The sequence below is a fragment of the Sprattus sprattus genome (genome assembly GCF_963457725.1).
Source record: "Sprattus sprattus genome assembly, chromosome: 1".
NCBI lineage: Eukaryota > Metazoa > Chordata > Actinopteri > Clupeiformes > Clupeidae > Sprattus > Sprattus sprattus.
Genome location: NC_137920.1, coordinates 61,337,764 through 61,357,763, shown reverse-complemented (window position 1 = coordinate 61,357,763; position 20,000 = coordinate 61,337,764). Strand labels below are relative to the sequence as shown.

Below are 20,000 nucleotides of genomic sequence, written 5' to 3'. Positions count from 1 at the left end.
GCCTGTTCTCCTCGTATGATCAGGGGGGTCTTGATGCTGTAGCCTGTTTGACTGATGAGTGTGTTCTGCTGGGGCTGCTAAAAATGGAGGGTAATAATAGGTTATCTGCCTCTTTTCCCCCTTCGCTTATTGCCCCCAGGGAAGCAAGCGTACATGCAAGGCGTTCTCAACAGAGGCAACTTTTTCTTGACTGATTGCTGATGACTGTTTCAGGGCACTGACATACAAAGTTGTTTATTTATTCAAGAGCCCCCCCCTCCCCAATGCAAATATCTCCCCCCTTTCTGTCTCAGCATCTGCCATTGCTGTATACTCTCTCTTCTTTTACAGAAGACACCTTTCTCTCACTTTGAAGCTCTTTCACTTTCTACAGTCATTTCATCTCTCACTCTGTCTGGCTTGATGCTTTTCACTCATTTATGTGCACACACAGGACAACAAAGAACACACACACACACACACACACACACACACACACACACACACACACATACACACATACACACACAGAGAGATAGGAGAAGAGATAATACTCTCATCAGCAAATGTGTGTGATTATCATCCTCATAGGGTTTTTTTTTTGTCATCATCATTGACAGAAATGGAGCGAGACCCTGAACACCAAGGGAGACACTGACACGCCCATAAGAGACCCGTGCCCTCCCTCCCCTCCTCCCTCTCCCTCCCATCCTCCCCCTCCCATCCTCCCCCTCCCTCCCCTCCTCCCCCTCCTTCCCCCTCTCCCTCCCCTGCCCCCCCCGTATTCATAACACTGCAGTCTCCTGTAAAACACACACATATAAATGTCATCATAGCATATGCTGCCTGGTAATAATACTGGTAGGCGGCTGAAAGAAAACTCTCTGTTGTTAGCGCCAACTGCATTTTATGATGATGTACTGGTGCGCATAGGACTTCTTGGCGGTAATAGGACTGATTAGGTAATACGATAAAGCCAGAGACCTGCGCGCTGTTGTCGCTAGCATCTCACAGACCTATTGCCTATTTAATAAGACAGAGGCTGTGCTACTGAATTTACTGTGCAGTAATGCCCCATCCTCCCTCTGTATCCACAGACTCTCATTCTCTCTCTCTCTCCCTCTCTCGCTCTCTCTCTCTCTCTCTCTCTCTCTCTCTCTCTCTCTCCCTTTGCCCCCTGTGTTTCTCTCTGCGTTGTTTTGACTGCTGTGAATTATTTTCGGCCTCGGTTCATTTCTGGCAAGCGAGGGAGCACATTTAGGAGTCTAACAGAAGCCATTTATTATTTCTCTCTCTCTTTCGCTCTCTCTCTCTCTCTCTCTCTTCTTTTCCATGGGATCATCTGTTTCTGCTTGTGACTGAAACATTCAGCCAGCCATGCCTTTTTTTGTGTGTTATCTGCTGAGCTGTCTCTGCTGGGTGGGTCCACTCCAGTCTGCTCCACCAAACGCAAATGAGTCAGAACGGAAATGAAAGAAAGAAAGACGACTCGCTCGCTCGCTCCCATGCTGGGAATGTACGTTAGAGACGAGCGCGGTGCACAGTGTGTGTACTACGCTGCCCCGGGATGCCTAACATATATCACACCAGTGGTGTGTGATCACTGTGGTAGCCAGGAAATGTGAGTCTAAGGATTTAATGTGACATCATGTGGAATACAATATATGAGGGTCTACAATATTTGTGATCATTTGAAAAGTGCTCATATAGTTTTGTCTCAAATGTAGTGCTGGATGTTTTGAATTTTAATAGAAAACATTATGTATATATACAGTAAGTATTATTAGTATTATACATCATTATAATTATAGTCTATCATAGGCATCCTCTTCCTAGTATACAACATAATATGAAACATAATTGTCATTACTTCTTATTAAATGGGCATAGATTACTATGAGCAATCTAAAAATTGCTGTCTGTTGCAATCTACCATGTTAACGAGGAGGTTTGTTCTTAATACACCACACCGGGTAGTCCCGTAAATGCTCGCATTATGCGTTGTATGCACAAACCAGATGAAAGAGAGGATTTTTAAAGAGAGTTGCTTTAATACATTTTCCTCCAATCTCAGAGCAGTTCGTCACACATCACAGCCAACAGCATGGACCAGGGTTTCTGTTATTTGCCCATATTCTCAGTCACACATATCAGCTCGAAGAAAAAAGTAGGAACAGTTGACTCCCTATTCCTCTCCCCTCCTAGTCCTACTTTGCATGTTTTTCCTGGGGATTTGAGAGTGTTAGTCAGTGTGTTTGTGTATCTTCTTTTCCTCCTTTTTGCCTGCGTCTAAATATATTCCAGTCCAGTAGAAAAGATTTGGAGCCTGCTTTGGAACTCCTCTCCTTTTTGATCTCTTCCCCTCTCTGCACATCCAGCATTCCGCGCAGCGCAGGACTTTTTCATTTGAGAGTCCCGGCGCGGGCACTGCCTCCAGCTCTCCCCCACATGTTCTCATGCATATATTCAATTATGAGCTGGAAGTCTCCCAACAGATAGTGGATAAATACGAATTTGATCTATACATATTAATATTGCGCTTTTCTTTTTTCACGGCCTGCATTCCAAGAGGCCTCCGTGACTGCTTAACTGGGAGAGCCAGCAGCTAACCCAGTGTGTGTGTGTGTGTATATGTGTGTGTGTGTGCGAGCGAGGGTAGCACCTGCTTGTATCGTAATCATGTTTTCTTTTTTCTTTTTTTTTTTGCTTTGACTGTGTTTATTAGGACTGTGGAATGGGAGAGCCACACTCAATTTATGATGATCTCTGCTCCCCCCCTCCCTCCGTAATTACATAATGATTCCCCATACAGCAATTTCATGCCATTGTATTGCCTTACCTCGGCACTGCTTGGTATTGCACGGCCCCCTGCGGGGCATGCTATGAGGAGGCCCTGGTCTGGAATCAGCCTTCTTTTCTCCTAAATGGGGAAATGAAGGCCCTAAAATGAGAAGCCCAAACAGCTCATTTGAATAATTGAGCGATACATAATCAGACCGTATTGGACAGCGGCAGGGGCTCTGAATCTGGAGTAATTACTGGGGCTCCTCAACATTCACTGGAGACATGCCTCAGTGAAAAGAAAAAGGAGGTGGTTAGTGTGTTTGTATGTATGTATGTATGTATGTGTGCACGTATGTGTCTGTGTGTGTACATGCATATGTGTGTGTGTGTGTGTGTATGTGTGTGTTTGTGTGGGCTGTGCTCATCAGCCCTCAATACTGTTAAATTGCTCCGATTTGAGGCGAGACTGTGTTTTACCATCTTTAACACAAACAAGAACCCAACATTATCTCTTTCTCCCCTACTTGGTTGTTTCTCAAGCCTAGTCCTGCATGCAGGTGTGGTATTTTTCTTTGGTGCGTATAAGCCCGGAACCGAATCACCAACCGCTGCACCAAAATCCACAGCGTCGCCATTAACTTCCATTCACTCTCGCGGCGTCTCCCTCACTCAAAGAACCGGTCCCCGCTTTTCCTGGTTCTTTTCATCCTCCCCCTCTGCCTCTCCCCACCTCCTGCCTCTAATTTGTGGAGGTGCCCCTCTGAGTCTCTCCCTGGGACTGCTCGTGAAGAGGCCTCCGCCAACGCGGCGCACAACGAGATCATTTTCTTTGAGCGCTCATCTATTCTGCGCACACCACCACGGCGTCAGCAGCAGTAGCAGCTGTAAGGGAATTCACCGCGCAGAGTCGCCCGGCTTACTCGCGTAAATTACCACTCACTCCTCAAGTACAATTGGGAATCATGTGGCTTTTAATGGGCTAATTCAGAGCATGTGCACCTGTTCTATGGAGCAAGGGGTGGTAGTTGGGGGAGAGACAAAAGAGACCTGGCATGGCAGGCGGAGATGTGTAGCATGGGAGCACGCTGAGGTTGTGGTTTCTTCTGTGTGTGTATGTGTGTGTGTGTGTGTGTGTGTGTGTGTGTGTGTGTGTGTGCGTGTGTGTGTATGTGTGTGTGTGTGTGTGTGTGTGTGTGTGTGTGTGTGTGTGTGTGTGTGTGTGTGTGCGTGTGTGTGAGAGTGAATGTGTGTATGGTGTGTGGTTGGGGTGTGTGCTCTCAACTGTTTTTGGAGGAGCTGGCTGTGGCTGTCACCGCTGTCTTTTATTTGGTGTGACAGTGACAGGGTGTCACCTGAGGTAGTGAGAAGCTACGCTTGACAGTTGGAGAACACACGCACACACACACACACACACACACACACACACATACACACACACACTCACATAAACACCCCGTACATTCACCTATCCCCTTGAAACACATACATATATTAGCCCAGTCCCTCAGCCACACACACACACACACACACACACACACACACACACACACACACACACACACACACACACACACACACACACACACACTCCCCCCCCACACATTAAGGCATATGGTAGGGCCTGACTGAAGCGTTCCATATCTCGCTTGGCCTCTGTGATTGACAGCTTGGCCTGGGGCTTCGTCTCCCTCTCTGCCCCTCCTGTTTTTCTGCTGCTCTCCTGTGGGGATGCTACATCCTCCAATTATGAACCGTCCCACTCTATATGCCACACACACACACACACACACACACACACACACACACACACACACACACACACACACACACGCATTCACTCACTCATTTCACCAGGGGCAAGGACTTGTGGATCCACCCAGTATGTGCAGTATGTTTTGCTAGCGTTCATTACCGGTATTTGCGGGTAAAAACAAATACTTTTTAACTGAAAGGTTACCATTTTCTTTAAAAACCTCTCACTTCACTGTTGAAAAGCATGTCTGGAAAATGGGTTATAGACTCTGTGGCCATGTAGCCATATAGGACTTAAAAGTCCTCCATAATATAAGCTTTCGTCAATGATGCTTCTCATATTTTATTGCATAGGGTGTTCCCATCCCAAGCATCTGCTTGTGGCGTCACTCCCATAGTGTGCAGACATACTTACGTCTGTGAGGCCAACATTCCTGGCAGTGGTCGTTTCACTCTGTACTTTCTGTTTTCATCCCGTCTTTAACCAACCATCTCCTAACCTCAACCCTCTCTTCTTCTCTCCTCTCCTCTTCTCTTCTCTTCTCTTCTCTGCAGTGCTGAGGGATGACTTCCGCCAGAACCCCCAGGATGTGGTGGTGGCGCTGGGCGAGTCGGCCACCCTGGAGTGCCAGCCACCACGGGGGCACCCCGAACCCACCATCTTCTGGAAGAAAGATAAAGCCCGGCTGGACCTCAAGGACGAACGCATCACTGTAAGTGGACCGGTCCCAGAGGAAATCTTCAGGTTTAATGTTGATATGTGCTTAAGTATATTCTGCTGACGGTTTACATGAAGTGTTCAAATGTATCTGTGTGTGTTTGTTACATTTATTTATAAAGGTTCAAATGAATCATTTTTAAAACTTCTTCTTTTAAAATCCAATTGATATTAGATTCTCATGTTATATGTTGCAGGCTGCTTGTCTCAGCTAGTTCTATTTGTATCGTAGATCACAGGCCCGTCAATGTTACTGCGACAGCAAAACAAAATTCTTCACACCTGCTTTAGAATAGTTGGTGATGCCATATTTGTGTTTGGATGCATGTGGTAGGTGCTAAGCAATGTGAGAATGTATCGTAGATCAAAAATAACAAGGACTAGCCTTGAGGCTTGGTGTAGGGACATGGAATATAGATAGGGCTAATGGCTTATTTACATCTATTAACTAAGAGGACATATAAGATAATAAATCTGCACTTACTGCATTTGTATGCAGCGCAAACATACTTTTGCATTCTGTGTGTGTGTGTGTGTGTGTGTGTGTGTGTGTGTGTGTGTGTGTGTGTGTGTGTGTGTGTGGGTGATTTATTGTTGTGTCACTGTTTTACATGCCTTTGATGAGAGCAGCACCTTCCACAAAGGTTACATGTTATTCACGTCAACAAGTTCCATCCATTTATACATAATGCATAACTGTGGCCGCAGAACTCATTTAAATGCAGTACAATTGCGTATACATATGTTTCCTGTTTTCCACAAGGGACGTCGTATTCCCCCGTTGCCTTGACGATGGCACCTCTGGGTTTTCAGCAGGAGAACATGAGGTCCATTCTAAATAGGATGAGGCTCTCGTCACGTCCTTTGGAGAATGAGCCATGAATCTCTTATTCTCAAAATCATATTGCCCCTGTCGCGGATGTCATGTTTGATTTGGCTAATTCTCGGAGCTCGACAGAAAGCTATTAGGTGGCCTATTATGTGTGTGTGTGTGTGATTCATCTACTATTTATGCCGAAACCGTCTCAAATTATTTGTTCATTTGAGGGCGAAATGAGCAATTCCTGATTCCTGTGTTACAGGGGCACCTTCTCAAATTCTCCTCATCAGGGAGGCTCTGTGCATCCATGACAGGCCATGGGTAAATGTTTATCTTCTGTTATTCTTTCTCTCCCTCTCTCTCTCTCTCTCTTTCTCTCTCCCTCTCTGTCTCTCTCGCTCTCATTGTGTCTCAGATCCGTGGGGGGAAGCTGACAATTGCCACCACACGCAAGAGTGACACAGGGATGTATGTCTGCGTGGCCACCAACATGGTGGGTGAGAGGGACAGCGAGATGGCCCAGCTGTCTGTGTTTGGTAAGGGCTCTTATGGAATCTCCTCATGTCTCTCTAAAGATGATTTATTTTCTTCTAAAATAGGCTTTCACATCAGACTTCCTGTTTTTTGAATAGTAGCTAAGACATTTGAATGCCAAATGATTCAGTTTAGATCCCCACACAGCATGGTAGCCCCTGGTAGAATGGTAGAATGAATCGTGTTTCAGAAACCTTTCCTTGCAGTTGCTCCTCCCAGAAAACTACTGATAACTTTATCCTTTGAACACTACATGGTTTGGCTACATATGTCAGTATATGTTTGTAGATGATGTCTCTGCTGACCCTGAGTAGGAAATATATATTCCCTGAAAGCAGAAGGATTTACGTGGCTTGTTAGAATAGTTGTTGCAATATTTTTGGAATACTTAAATAAGCTGGAATACTAACCTTGCCTAGAGCAGTTTTAACATTAAAGTCTTCCATGAACATATGAATGTGGACCTGTGTATATGTTTATGTATATATTCACATGTGTATATATGGTTAATGCCCAGGGACACTAGCGTATATATCCTGAGACCCCTGTGTGTGAACCATGCTATGTTCTGGTGCATCAGAGAAGCCCACGTTTGTGCGGCGGCCAGTGAACCAGGTGGTGCTGGTGGACGAGAGTGTGGAGCTGAGGTGTCAGGTCCAGGGAGATCCCCCTCCCACACTGCGCTGGAGGAAGGATGACGTGGATGTGCCTCGAGGAAGGTGAGGAGAGCATCTGTGTGTGTGTGTGTGTGTGTGTGTGTGTGTGTGTGTGTGTGTGTGTGTGTTGGTTTGTGTTGGTATATGTGCCTCTGTTAGATAGTACATTTTATGTGTGTGTGTGTGTGTGTGTGTGTGTGTGTGTGTGTGTGTGTGTGTGTGTGTGTGTGTGTGTGTGTGTGTGTGTGTGTGTGTGTGTGTGTGTTGTGTGTGTGTCTCCCTAAGTGCATTTGTTTACTCACCTTAAGGAAAGTGTGAGGAACCTTTCTAAGTGGGTTTGTTTTAATGTGTGAGTGTGTGTGTGTTTGTTAACGCCTTTGTGCGTGTGTAGTAAAATGCACAATGCTCCTGAAGCGGTTGTTGTTGTACTGGGGGAGGGGTTGCCTCCAGGTATCCAGGGGATAGCCCTGCCTGGCTCCTCTGTTCTCCTCATTGTGGAGACTGGCTGTTAGCCGAGGGCACCTCAGTTGTAGTCCTGTGGACTCTATGGCCTAATTACACCTGTAACAACAATGTAAATGAAAGATCATTTGCATTTAAATAAACTGATTCTGGTTGTTTGTGTTTGCAGTGGAAAATCTTCAGCCCTCATTATGCACATGTGCACATGGTCCTGAAAGCCTATGAGGCCATTTTTACCCAGTCTGTATGGAACAAGATCTTCATCATTATAAAAATGAGAATAGAAGGTGGCTGTGCTTTTCTAAAGGGAGAATGTTGAGCAATGTTTTTGTTTGTTACATTTGAGGGATTTCTGTGGGCACATGTCCTTAATGTTGGAATACAGCCAATGTCATGGAACAGTCTGGCCAGTATAAGTGAGACATTTCTCAGAATCTATCTGCATCGAACTAGTCCGAGGCTAAGTGAGGCTTAGATGCATGGATGGGGCCTAGAAGTTGTTCATCAATATTGAGAACACTGGCAATAGAGATGTTTGCTTTGAAATCTAGTGCTAGCTTAATGAGCAGGTCTTGCATGTCATAGTACGAGTTAACTAGAAGTAGAAGACTACGGTTAGAGAAGAATACATTCTTCAGACACACACACACACACACACACACACACACCCTTGTACCCGCTCCTCCCATCCCTCCTTTCCGCAGCACCATTGAATCAAAACTGAATTTAAAGTTGCAGTGCTTCTTGTGCATTGTCCTAAACTTTTCCCCGCCTGCTCAGTGATGGGGCATCTCGGGCAGCCTTGTCCCATCTGTTGGCCCCTGCTGTTTGTTTCACGGTGCTCAGGACGCGCGGCACAACTCAGCCCAGTCAGTCAAGTCACCACTGCAGGGGTTTGGCCATGCATGAGTGCACACTAATCATGACACTCATATCCCCAGATCGGATCCGGACAGGGCCCGCGCTGCCTTCCAATGAGGTGTGGGAATATTATTAAGGTGTGATGGGGCACGAGGCAAAGCCACTTTGACCAGAGGCTTAAGAGCAGAGATGAAGCATGCATCGCCTTGAGGACACATAGTTTTATTGGTTTTGGTGCCTAGATATTATAGGCCACAAACACAAACGTTCTTAGACGCACACACACACACACACACACACACACACACACACATATGCATGTATATGTGCATTATACTGTATATATATACACACACACATACTTACATTTTAGTTATTTATTTATTGTATTATATACAGTATATATATATATATACATTCAAACGCATATATATATATATATATATATATATATATATACATATATATTTATATATATATTCTGTTATTGGTTGAGAGTTGAAAAATGGAATGGCACAAAACAAGCCGCGGAAATGCAATGAAGGCTGAGTTATGGAGACGGCTTGAAAACAAAAGGGAGACAGAACAGACATTGTGACAGCTACCGAGGGAGAAGTGAGGAGATGGAGATTGATGGAGTAGCAGAAAGAGAGGAAACTGCAGAGGAAGGTCTGCTAGACAGAAGGAGAGAGAGAGAGCGAGAGAGAGAGAGAGAGAGAGAGAGAGAGAGAAAGAGAATAAAAATAGAGCAAGATAGACAAGCAGCCAGTCGGACAGACAGATAGACTTTCAGAGAGAAAGCGAGAGAATGAGAAGGAATGAGAGCATGACAGAAGGACCAAGACCACGAGAGACAAAAAAAGAGAGCATGAGCGAAGGAAAGGGGGATAGAAAAGAACTGAGAGAGGTGGAGAGAAAGAGAGGGGAGATAGAGGAAGAAGAGGAGGAAAAAGAGAGGCGGCTGTCAGAGATTGACAGAGGGCTTTGTCTCAGTGCTGTGAGCAGGAAAAAATAAAACTGAAACTCTGGCCCACTTCCCAACCCCAGGAGCATTCCGCGCTTTAGCCCCCACTAAATGTTAAACACTCTTTATGGCTCAGGCGCTTTCCGCAAGAGACACCCATGCTTGTGACTCTCTCTCTCTCTCTCTCTCTCTCTGGGGGGCAGATCTGCTAGCATGTTAGTGCCCGGTGTAGGCGTAATTTCATCGCAACATGCGCCTTAAAGCATGGCATGGTACAAACAGACTAAACCCGCATTCTGGATGCAGGAGCACAGCATGACAAGTCAGCTCTTCTGTGGGAGGATTGTGGGGGATTGTTTTGGGCTAAATGATGGGAGGAGAAGCACAAGGAGTGATTATGTATTCCGTTGTATGTATGAAAACTCCAGGGGACAGTGCCTGTCTGTTTTTGCTGTGAAACATGTCCACCTTTTAAAAGCAGGTGTAATCCAGACTGAGCGTTAGACGTGTGAACAGGATAAACTTCAAAACACGATGAAACCAGTATTCTGAGCACCTGTTTTGCTCATTTCTACCCTGTTAAAAACAACATTCACTTTTGTTTGCCTTTTTATGTCTCACCATTGCTTTTTCACTTCATCCCCTTCACTGCATGTAAATGCCTGCTACACTATTGAGACTGTTTGTTATAGCTGCACAAATAGTCTGAATATTTCTATTTTGAGTGGTGTAGAAGTACTGCCGTATTATATCTCTTTATTTGATGATACCTTATTAGCATGTACATATATATTTCCTGATTGCTAAACTTTTGATTCCTTTGAATGACCGTTCGGTGGACCATGATTCCCTTCAATTGCACCCCTGATTGAATTATACTGTTAAGTTGCGAGTGCTGCAAATTACAGTAAGAGGGTGGTGACATGCGTTGATTACAAGACCAGCCGCAGGTTAAGTACATTCAACGTAAAATGAAAAGGCACAGCGTGTGCTTTCTGTGGACTGGCCAAGTAACTGTTCACGCTGCACTCACTAACGTACGCACATCTGCCCAGGTGTGCGTATGTGAGACAGAGACAGAGACAGACAGAGCATGAATGTGGTGTGTACTTGTGTGTGTGTCTGGTTGGGTATGTCGGTGTTGGTCTGTATATGCACCTGTGTGCATTTACGTATGTGAAATTAGGTACACATGTGCATGTTGCATCCAACCAGATTCTCATCACCCTCACTTCTTCCCCCTACACACACACACACAAACACACCCTGTGCTAGCAACAGCAGTAATAATTAGCAGACAGGGTGTGTGTGTGTGTGTGTGTGTGTGTGGGTATGGGCTCCCATCATAATATCACTCCAGGCTGCACTTTCCATCTCATTGCCTGAAGTCATTACCTAAGAGAGATGGCCATCCAGGCCAGGCAGTGGCGCGGCTAATCCATTTACACAACTGGATTTAAGCACACACAGCCATCTGAGGCAGACGCCCATCACACACACCCAGCATCGCAGAAGGCAGCCCCAAAGTGACCCCCTCAGTGCTATTCCCCTTAGTGACGCTTCATCTCGGCAGAGGTTTTTGCACTTTCATTTTGAGACATTCCTCAGACACTAAAGAGACTTACAGGGTATAGGATATCTACTATCGATTTCCATCAGTATGTGTGCTTCCTCGGTATTGAACCCATGGTGCTGGTTCAGCTTCAGGAACAGTGACAGGCATAGATGCTTGTTGGAACAGCTTTACCAAGAACACATTTAAGGGTTGCAATTTTTTAGATAAACATCTAAAGCATACTAAATGCCACAGTTACAGCTGGATAAACATTCCCTTTTAATAGCTATCAAAAACGATCAGTAACATGTTTGTGAACCAGGCAGCTTAATTTTTCGGCAGGATCAAGACCTCAGTTGCCTTTCAAACAGTTTACTTATTCAAAGCCTCACCTTCAATGCTTGTTTGTTTATGAAAGCACATTGAACACAAAGCTGAGGTAAATATGGCAGATGTGATAACCAAACATGGACTCAGTCTGTCTCGGGCTAAACCATAGCCCTCAGTCTAGGTTAGTGCTGTTTTGTTGTTCTGCAGTAAGTGAATAACGAGCCTGACAGCTTCATCCAGGAGATGTGAAATTGAAGTCTAGACTGGTGTCTCGACAAACTGAAAGCCACTCTGTAACTGAAAACAAATTTTGTGTATATGTGGGTTTTTTTTTTCATCTTGTTTTTGCATTAGGTGAATGTGAAATTATTCTTAATTTTGAAACAAGGCCTCTTAAGCCTCAGAATGTTATTGATCGTTTTACCTCTCCAATCCCATATGTTTAATGAGGTGTTATATAAGGGATAGTGTTACAATGCACTTGACCCTGTGATAGTGGCCTACCTGTAGATCCCCAGCGCAGCATGGCAAGCTACTCTTCCGGAAAGATCATGTCCATGATGGGCTGATGGCTCAGTCTGATGTGACACAAAAGATGTGCTGGACATGAGAACGGTCAGAAGTGCTGACTGCTTTGACATAGCTGAGCCTACGGTGTGTGTGTGTGTGTGTATGTGTGTGTGTGTGTGTGAGTGTGAGTGAGACGCTGGTTAGTCTAACTGCTGAAACATGCCCTACTTCCAGCACTGACGTTTGCCGCTCCCCCTGTCTTTCTGTGTGTAGCCCCAGGGGGAAGCTGCTATATAGGTCAGAGGAGGCGACGTGACTAGGCTCTGGCCAGTGGTTACACCCTTCATCGATAGCCTCCCAGTCCAACGTCTCTGTCTCTGTCTCTGTCTCTGTCTCTGTCTCTGTCTCTGTCTCTGTCTCTGTCTCTGTCTCTGTCTCTGTCTCTGTCTCTGTCTCTGTCTCTGTCTCTGTCTCTGTAGCTGTCTGTCTCTTTCTCTGTGTCTCACTCTGTGTTTCACTCTGCACGTGTTTATATAGTGCACATCTACTTTGTCCTGTCTTTTCTTTTCTTTCTTTCTTTCTTACTTTATATGTTCCGTTTCTCTCTGTTTGTCTGTCTATTCCTGTACCTGTGATTCCCCTTTGACACCCCCCCCCCCCCCCCCCCCCCGCTCTTTCTCCACCCAGCGTGTGCATGTCTCACCAGTGACAGATTGTACGTGCTGATAAACGGCTCTCCTTAAACTTCAGGAGGCATCTCATCAGGAGTCTCAGGTCTTTAGCCCCCATATCTGACACCCACCCTCCACTGCTAGTCAAGACCAATCCTTTACCAAGAGCCCATGTTCAGACACACACACATACACACACACTTACACACTCACACACACACCACAAGTAGACAAATAGATGAACTTCCTAGTTCATTGTTATGATCAAAGACTTTATAATAAACAGTGAAACTTCCTGTTGTCTAATGACCGTTCCAGTTTGACGGGCGGGTGTGTGAGGTAACGACTTTCTTATTTTACAAATTGAGAAGCAGAAAGGGCGTAATGAAGGTCTGGCACCCCGCTTTCACGTCAGCGTCCTCAGACACTATTAGCAGCTATGCTGTGATGCATAGCTTTATCTATATAAATTAGTCATTCATCAATGAGCCACTGCCTTGCTCATCTGGAGGTGTGCCCCAGATATGCCAGATACAGAGACTTTCTCTCTCTCTCTCTTTCTCTCTCTCTCTCTCTCTCTCTCTCTCTCTCTCTTTCACTCTCTCTCTCTCTCCCTGTCTGTGTGTGTGTGTGTGTATATGTGTGTGTGTGTGTGTGTGTGTGTGTGTGTGTGTGTGTGTGTTTCGTCTCTTTCTCTGTCTGTCTCTCTTTCTCTCGCTCTCTGTAACAACAAACACACACAAACACACAGACACACACACACACACACACACACACACACAGACACACACACACACACACACACACACACACACACACACACAGACACACACACACACAGACACACACACACACAGGCAGACACACACATGCAAACACACACACAGGGTGTCTCTTCATAAATATTGAAAGAGTGGAAGAGTCAGGGTTCCAGCTGAAAGCACCTTTCATTTTGCCATGCCTTTCATCCCTGCATAATTGACACTCCCTCCTCTCCGCCGCAACAGATCATCTTCAGCCACCGCGGCTTCCAAAAGCTGTTAAAATACTCCCTCGTTCTCTCCAATAAGCCCCCGCACGTTCGCTATTAGTTTGTTTTTCCTCCTCCAATTCTCGCTGGCTGCCGTGTGGCAAAGGGCCTCCTTTGTTTGAAATGTGTGACAATGAGCATTCATGGAAAGAGTGTGAGTGTGAGGCTAGCTGTTGTTCGCTCCTTACTCTAAAATGGCCTCTTTGCTCCCCCCCCTGCAGGTACGAGATGAAGTACGAGAAGGAGGACTTTGTGTTGAGGATCAAGAAGGTGGCGGTGGGGGATCAGGGCGCCTTCACCTGTTTGGCTGAAAACCGGGTGGGCAAAGTGGAGGCGTCGGCCACGCTCACCGTCCGAGGTCAGCACCAACGCGCCGCTCACATATGGAAAACCCATTATACACCAAACACAGATACACAAACAAACACAAACAAACAAATAAACAAACAAACAAACAGGAAGTCAGATATGATCGCCTGCAGTCAATGACAGATATCCCTCGTGGTAGCAGATGTTGTGTGGTGGAGGACCCTCAATGACCAAAACACGAAGACACACAAAAACAAACACACACAAAACAGGAAGTCAGATATGAACTCTTTCACTCAGTGTGACATATCACGACAGGAATCCCTCATGGTAGGTAGCATATGATGCTTTTTTTTGTGTGTAGTGACGAGTGCTGTAAAATGGCGGTTGTTTTACCCTGGAGCAGCCGTCTGGTTTGAGTGTGAGTTCCCAGTGGCACCTGCTGCAGAGGATCAGGGTGTGTGTCAGACAGAGCTTTCAGCTTTATTTGAGGGGCAGTTGATTTATCTCAGCTGGGCTTAGCCCTGTCTGCTGCAGCTCCCTACCCCCCACCTGTGCGTGTGTCATTCCTCTCGTGCTGGGGGTCCTAAGCCCCGATCAGTCACACACACACATATGTGATCGCACACACACACACACACACACACACACACACACACACACACACACACACACACACACACACACACACTCACTCACTTTCACATTTTCCGAAAATCTAGGTACACTGTGACCTGACAAATACACAAACACACACACAGACACACACACACACACACACACACTCACACACACACACACACACACACAATATATGTACACTGTGAATACCCCCCCCCCCCCATACACACACACACACACACACTCAGAAAATCCAGGTAGACCGTGACCTTACAAACACACACAGACCCACACATACTAAATCCAGGTGCAAGGTGAACACACACACACACACACACACACACACACACACACACACACACACACACACACACACACACACACACACACACACACAGATACATAACCCCTGCTGTGTCTGAGAGATGAGGAGCTTAATAACAGTTCAGCTCTTCACCTGAACCAGGTCTCAACTTTTCAAAGTCCCTCATGCATTTAATCACAGAATCACATCAGCCCTGGCTCAGGCTTCAGTGGTACACATGGGGCTTTGGAGACAGGGGTGGGGGCTGGTTGGGCAACTGGGGAGGGACAGATAGCAGAGTATTGAGGGGTGATAGAATATAATATCTCACGGTCAATATGGATACGCATGCTTCAATGCTCTTTTCATGGCCTGCACACGCAGTAGAGTCATATTGAAACGGAGTCAGGTTTTGTTGTTGTTGCTGTTGAAGTGGTGTGGCCATGAATGTGCCAACTGGGATATGCTGACCTTGGGTTTTGGTGTTCGAGTGTTTTACAACCATGTGCATTTATATTTACATTGTGCATATTTGAGGATTATGCTTCATTGGTATAGTACTTCAAACATGACAAGTCTAGTTTCTGAATACCTCTTATATGATCCCTGGAGAGATTAAGTTATGAGTGCCATGCCTCCAAGTTGCCATGGTGACCCCCCCCCCAACCCCCCCCCCCCCCCCCCCCCCCAAACTGCTCCTCTACCTCTCCTCTCGATGGAGTTATGTGCCAGACACCACATGCATTCATTCATTCTGATTTTCATTTTTTTTTCTTTCCCTTCTGTTCTTTTCCACCCCTCCTTCGTCTCATTCGTTCCCTCCTCACTCAATCCATTGTTCTGTTACCAGCCCGTCCGGTGGGTAAGTACCCATCCTTTTTTTGAAAGGCCAATCCCACTATGAATGTGCTGCAATAGTTAATCACCATCACGTGTTCATTCACTCGGTCAGTCAACCACACACTCATTCACACACTTACTCAATCCTCTCACTCACCTAGTCACACCTGAACTCACTCACTCACTCTTATACACACACTCACTTACTTATACATGATCTTTCTCTCTCTCACTCACTCTCTTTCTTTCTCTGTCTCTGTGTCTCTCTCTCTGTCACTAACTCACTCACTCACTCTCACACACATGATCTCTCACCCACTCACTCACCCACTCACTCACTCACTCACTCTCACACACATGATCTCTCACTCACTCACTTACTCACTAATCATGCACACACTTGATCTCTGTTACAGTGTCTCAGTCATTCCCACACACATACACACAAATACACACAAATACACACATGGCTTCTGGCTTGGAGCTCCTATTGAAATCCACACAGACCTCTAGAGTGAGAAGCACAATTGCATGACACACAGAACCTGCATGAAACACTGAGAAAAAAGTAACATACTGAATCATTTTTCCAAATTATTATTTTAATGTTTTACTGTAGTATCTTTTTTTTTCACTTTGGAAGGTATTAGGATTGGTTATGGAAAAGGACTGGGATGAAACAAATGAAACCTTGCTTGTTCCTATATTTGACCACCATAGACTCCCCTGCTTGCACCAATAGGCCCCAATCATGCTCTGGATGAAGCTTGCGGAGGCGTGCCTCTCACAGTATGCATGTTAGCTCAGCACACACCTCTCCTCTCCTCTCCTCCTCGTGTAGAGTCCAGTCGCAAGTGACCTGTAGTGACCCCCACCATTCAAAAAAACAGCAGGGGTGATAATGTTGTGTTCCATTTGACCTTTGACCTTACAGAGGCACCCCAGTTCGTGGTGCGGCCACGGGACCAGATAGTGGCTCAGGGTCACACGGCAAACTTCCCCTGCGAGACCAAAGGGAACCCACAGCCTACCGTCTTCTGGCAAAGAGAGGGGAGCCAGGTAAGCAGTGTGTTTGTGTGTGTGTGTGTGTGTGTGTGTGTGTCTGTGTGTGTGTGTGTGTAAGTATATGTGTTATACTGTATGTGTTTTTTTTAAGGTATTTGCTGTATGTAGTATCAAGTTTGTAGATTGGTTGGGTGGAGTCTGTATATGATTGATCTATGTGTATAGTATGTATGTCTATCTTTATGTGAGGGACTGTGTGTGTGTGTGCAGCCTATACAGTCACACATTAGTGCACACAAACAGGAATAGTTATGAGACAGAAGAGCTGCCATCAAATCCCTCTGCCTCTCTCCAATCTCTCTGACACTCACTTCAAAGAGGAGGCCATTTTGGTAAATCCAGCAGGCATGTGTGTGTGTGTGTAAGTGGTGCCCCGGGTCCCTTTTCCCGTGGCGCCAGCGGATAATGAAGTGGTCATCACCAGCGTGTCGCCCGGGCTCTGGAGGTCATTTGTCAAAAGCAAACATTAATTTAGCGCATTAAAGTCATTAGGTGTAATTGAATCAGGGCTAATGCCTATCCTCTCCTGCGCCGCGGTCGCTCGGAGGAGTTAAGATGAGAAAGAATCTCATTAAAGGAGACGCAGAGATGGCTATCCTGAGGCTGAGAGGGGACAGTGTTTAAGATCACGGCACCGGAAGGCTTCGTCATCAGCACCGCAATCATCATCATCATCATCATCATCATCGACGTTGTCATCACCACCACCACCATCTTCATCCTCTCTTTCTACATCTCCTGTGTCTGTTTTTCTCTTTCTTCATTCTTTATTTCTTTATTCTCGTTGGCCTTCTGTATGTCACCTCCATTTCTGTCTCTCTCTCTCTCCCTCTCTCTCTCTCTTTCACTCTACATGTTAATTACTCAGTACCCTAGCAGATGAAAGAAGCCTCTGATGAACTGTGAAGGAGAGAATAGGGAAGTGGGACAGAAGAGCTGCCCACACTTAATGATCAACCACCACACACACACACACATGCACACTGACACACACACAAGGTTTTGCTTTATACACATGCTTTCTACTTCTATATGCATAGTTACAGTGAATCAAATCGATAGTCTTAACTGAATTATAATAAATAGGCAAACAAATTGAAGGTGCAAAAATGTTGGGATCGTAACACACTAAGAACAGTGGCATTCCTTTACCTAATAGCTGCTTCTATTTCTGTTTCGGCAGCCATCAAAGCAGCCACATTCACTGCAGATCACTCACATCCCTCTGTACAGAGAGATGATTAGGATTACAGTATTCTTCCTCAAAAACACGCCACTACTAGCACAGAATATTAAGGACTTTGATCTGTGGCTGCTATAGCTGCTGTAACTGCTCTCCAGTCCTGTTTAGGGGCTGCCATTCACACACATATATACATACACACACATCAGTATGATTAGATAAAAATCTTCCTGCCCACTCTCTTGCTTATCTGGTCCTAACAACACGGAGGCTGTTTAACTGCAGTTTGCTTTCAATGTTTCTTGGTCATACAGCTTTTTTCTTACATGTAAGGGGCACTTGCTCATAGCCTTTGCCAAATGACTAAATGTAAATGTGAATATCTCATCTGATCCCCCCTCCATGCACAGAGCCTGCTCTTCCCCAGCCAGCCTTCTCAGCCGGACAGCCACTTCTCCGTGTCCCAGAGTGGGGAGCTGACCATTGCCTCTGTGCAGCGCGTCGACGCCGGCTACTACATCTGCCAGGCCCTCACCGTGGCCGGCAGCATCCTAGCCAAAGCCCTGCTGGAGGTTTCCGATGGTAGGAGGCAACCTGCACCCAACCAGACATGTGATGCTTATGATCTATACTGGGGTTGGGTTTATTTCAGAGGGATGAATTCAGTGGTGTAGTCCAGGGTATACGCAGGCCCACTTATTTTTCAATCAGCATTGCCTATACCCACTTCTCAAAACAGGGCGTTTATCCTGTGCTGTATGGGCTGCTTGAAAAAAATAAGAGTATACCCACTTCTCCAGGGACCACTACACCACTGGATGGATTCACTTGTAAAAGCTAAAGGCGTGCTGAGCTGGTCTTTGGGGGCAGGAAAATCTAAGGTCGATGTACAGTAACAGAGCTGATGTCTCCCTCCCGCCCTCACACACACACATACACACACACACACACACACATACACACACACACACACACACACGCACACATATGGGAACATGCACACACACTCACATGCATGTAGAGCACTGCTTTTGTAAATGCAGGTGTACGCCCTAAAGAAACTTCCAAGTGTCGATAATAGCAGCTAATACAAAATGCAGCCAACCATTGTGGAACGTCTGGAACGGCTTTTTCATTTCGCCGAGGTGAGCGCCCGGTGAGCGGCTCGGCAAATCAATCAAGTGGCGGCCCTGCCGTTGCGTTACATCAGTTCTTGGCCACAGAGTCTAGGGAAGACAGGGACATGGAAAAAAGAGTGAGAACTGTCAAACTTAACACTCACCCTCGGACGGAGAGACATACATTTACACCCACTTCTCCCCCGGAAAAAAGGAGTATCATTATCTTAAGTGCTCGCAGGCTGCCAAGCGGGAGCTGTTTTCTACTTCCTTTTCATTCGATTCTTGGCCTCCACTCTCTCGGACATTATTGAATTAACATCTGTTCAGGGCCCTTTTTTTCCTCCAAAGATGGAGAGCTTTGGCCTCAAAGCGGGGATTGCTGGATAGCTGTGCATATAAATTGGTATTGGTGAGTGAAGATGGAGATTGAGTAAGAGAGCGAGAGAGAGGGAAGAGGAGATGGAGAAAGAGAGCGAGAGAGGGAAGGAGAGATGGAAAAAGAGAGTGAGTGAGGGTAGGAGAGATGGAAGAGAGTGTCACGGAGGAAGGGATGAGTGCAGGAAAGATGGCATAATTCAGACCAACTGAAGATAATGCATTGGCACCCTGTGGGAGATTAACTAGATTCCAGTATAGCTGCCACTGTAACACCATCAATGAGCGAGCCACTGCTAAGCAGAGCCATCATTCCATTGGGGTTCTGGTACTTGAAGGAAGGATACGGAAGCGCATGGATAAAAATTGCGGCCATTAAGGCAGCTTAAGTTATTGTCATGAGTGAGAGAAAAAGAGAATGGGCGAGAGAAAGAGAGAGAGAGAGTGAGAGGATAGAAAGAGGGGAGGGTGTGAATGTGTTGAGAGGTGCCGTGAAGAAGCCACGCTAATTAGCCCCCTCGGCGAGGCGTTCTTAATCCACACCTTGTAATTAGCG

At 45.9% G+C, this 20,000-nt stretch overlaps 1 protein-coding gene across 1 annotated transcript in view; it reads left to right on the top strand.

Annotated features, from left to right (window-relative positions):
- LOC308370795 (roundabout homolog 2-like) overlaps positions 1-20,000 on the top strand; it is a gene marked incomplete at both ends in the record, with an annotated part of 163,560 nt that overhangs the window by 104,240 nt on the left and 39,320 nt on the right. Inside the window, 7 exons of the mRNA XM_080845510.1 lie at positions 5,071-5,228; positions 6,469-6,589; positions 7,168-7,306; positions 13,848-13,984; positions 15,711-15,722; positions 16,635-16,759; positions 18,359-18,530. Coding sequence (XP_080701636.1) covers positions 5,071-5,228; positions 6,469-6,589; positions 7,168-7,306; positions 13,848-13,984; positions 15,711-15,722; positions 16,635-16,759; positions 18,359-18,530 — 864 coding nt within the window. The remainder of the gene's footprint in view (positions 1-5,070; positions 5,229-6,468; positions 6,590-7,167; positions 7,307-13,847; positions 13,985-15,710; positions 15,723-16,634; positions 16,760-18,358; positions 18,531-20,000) is intronic.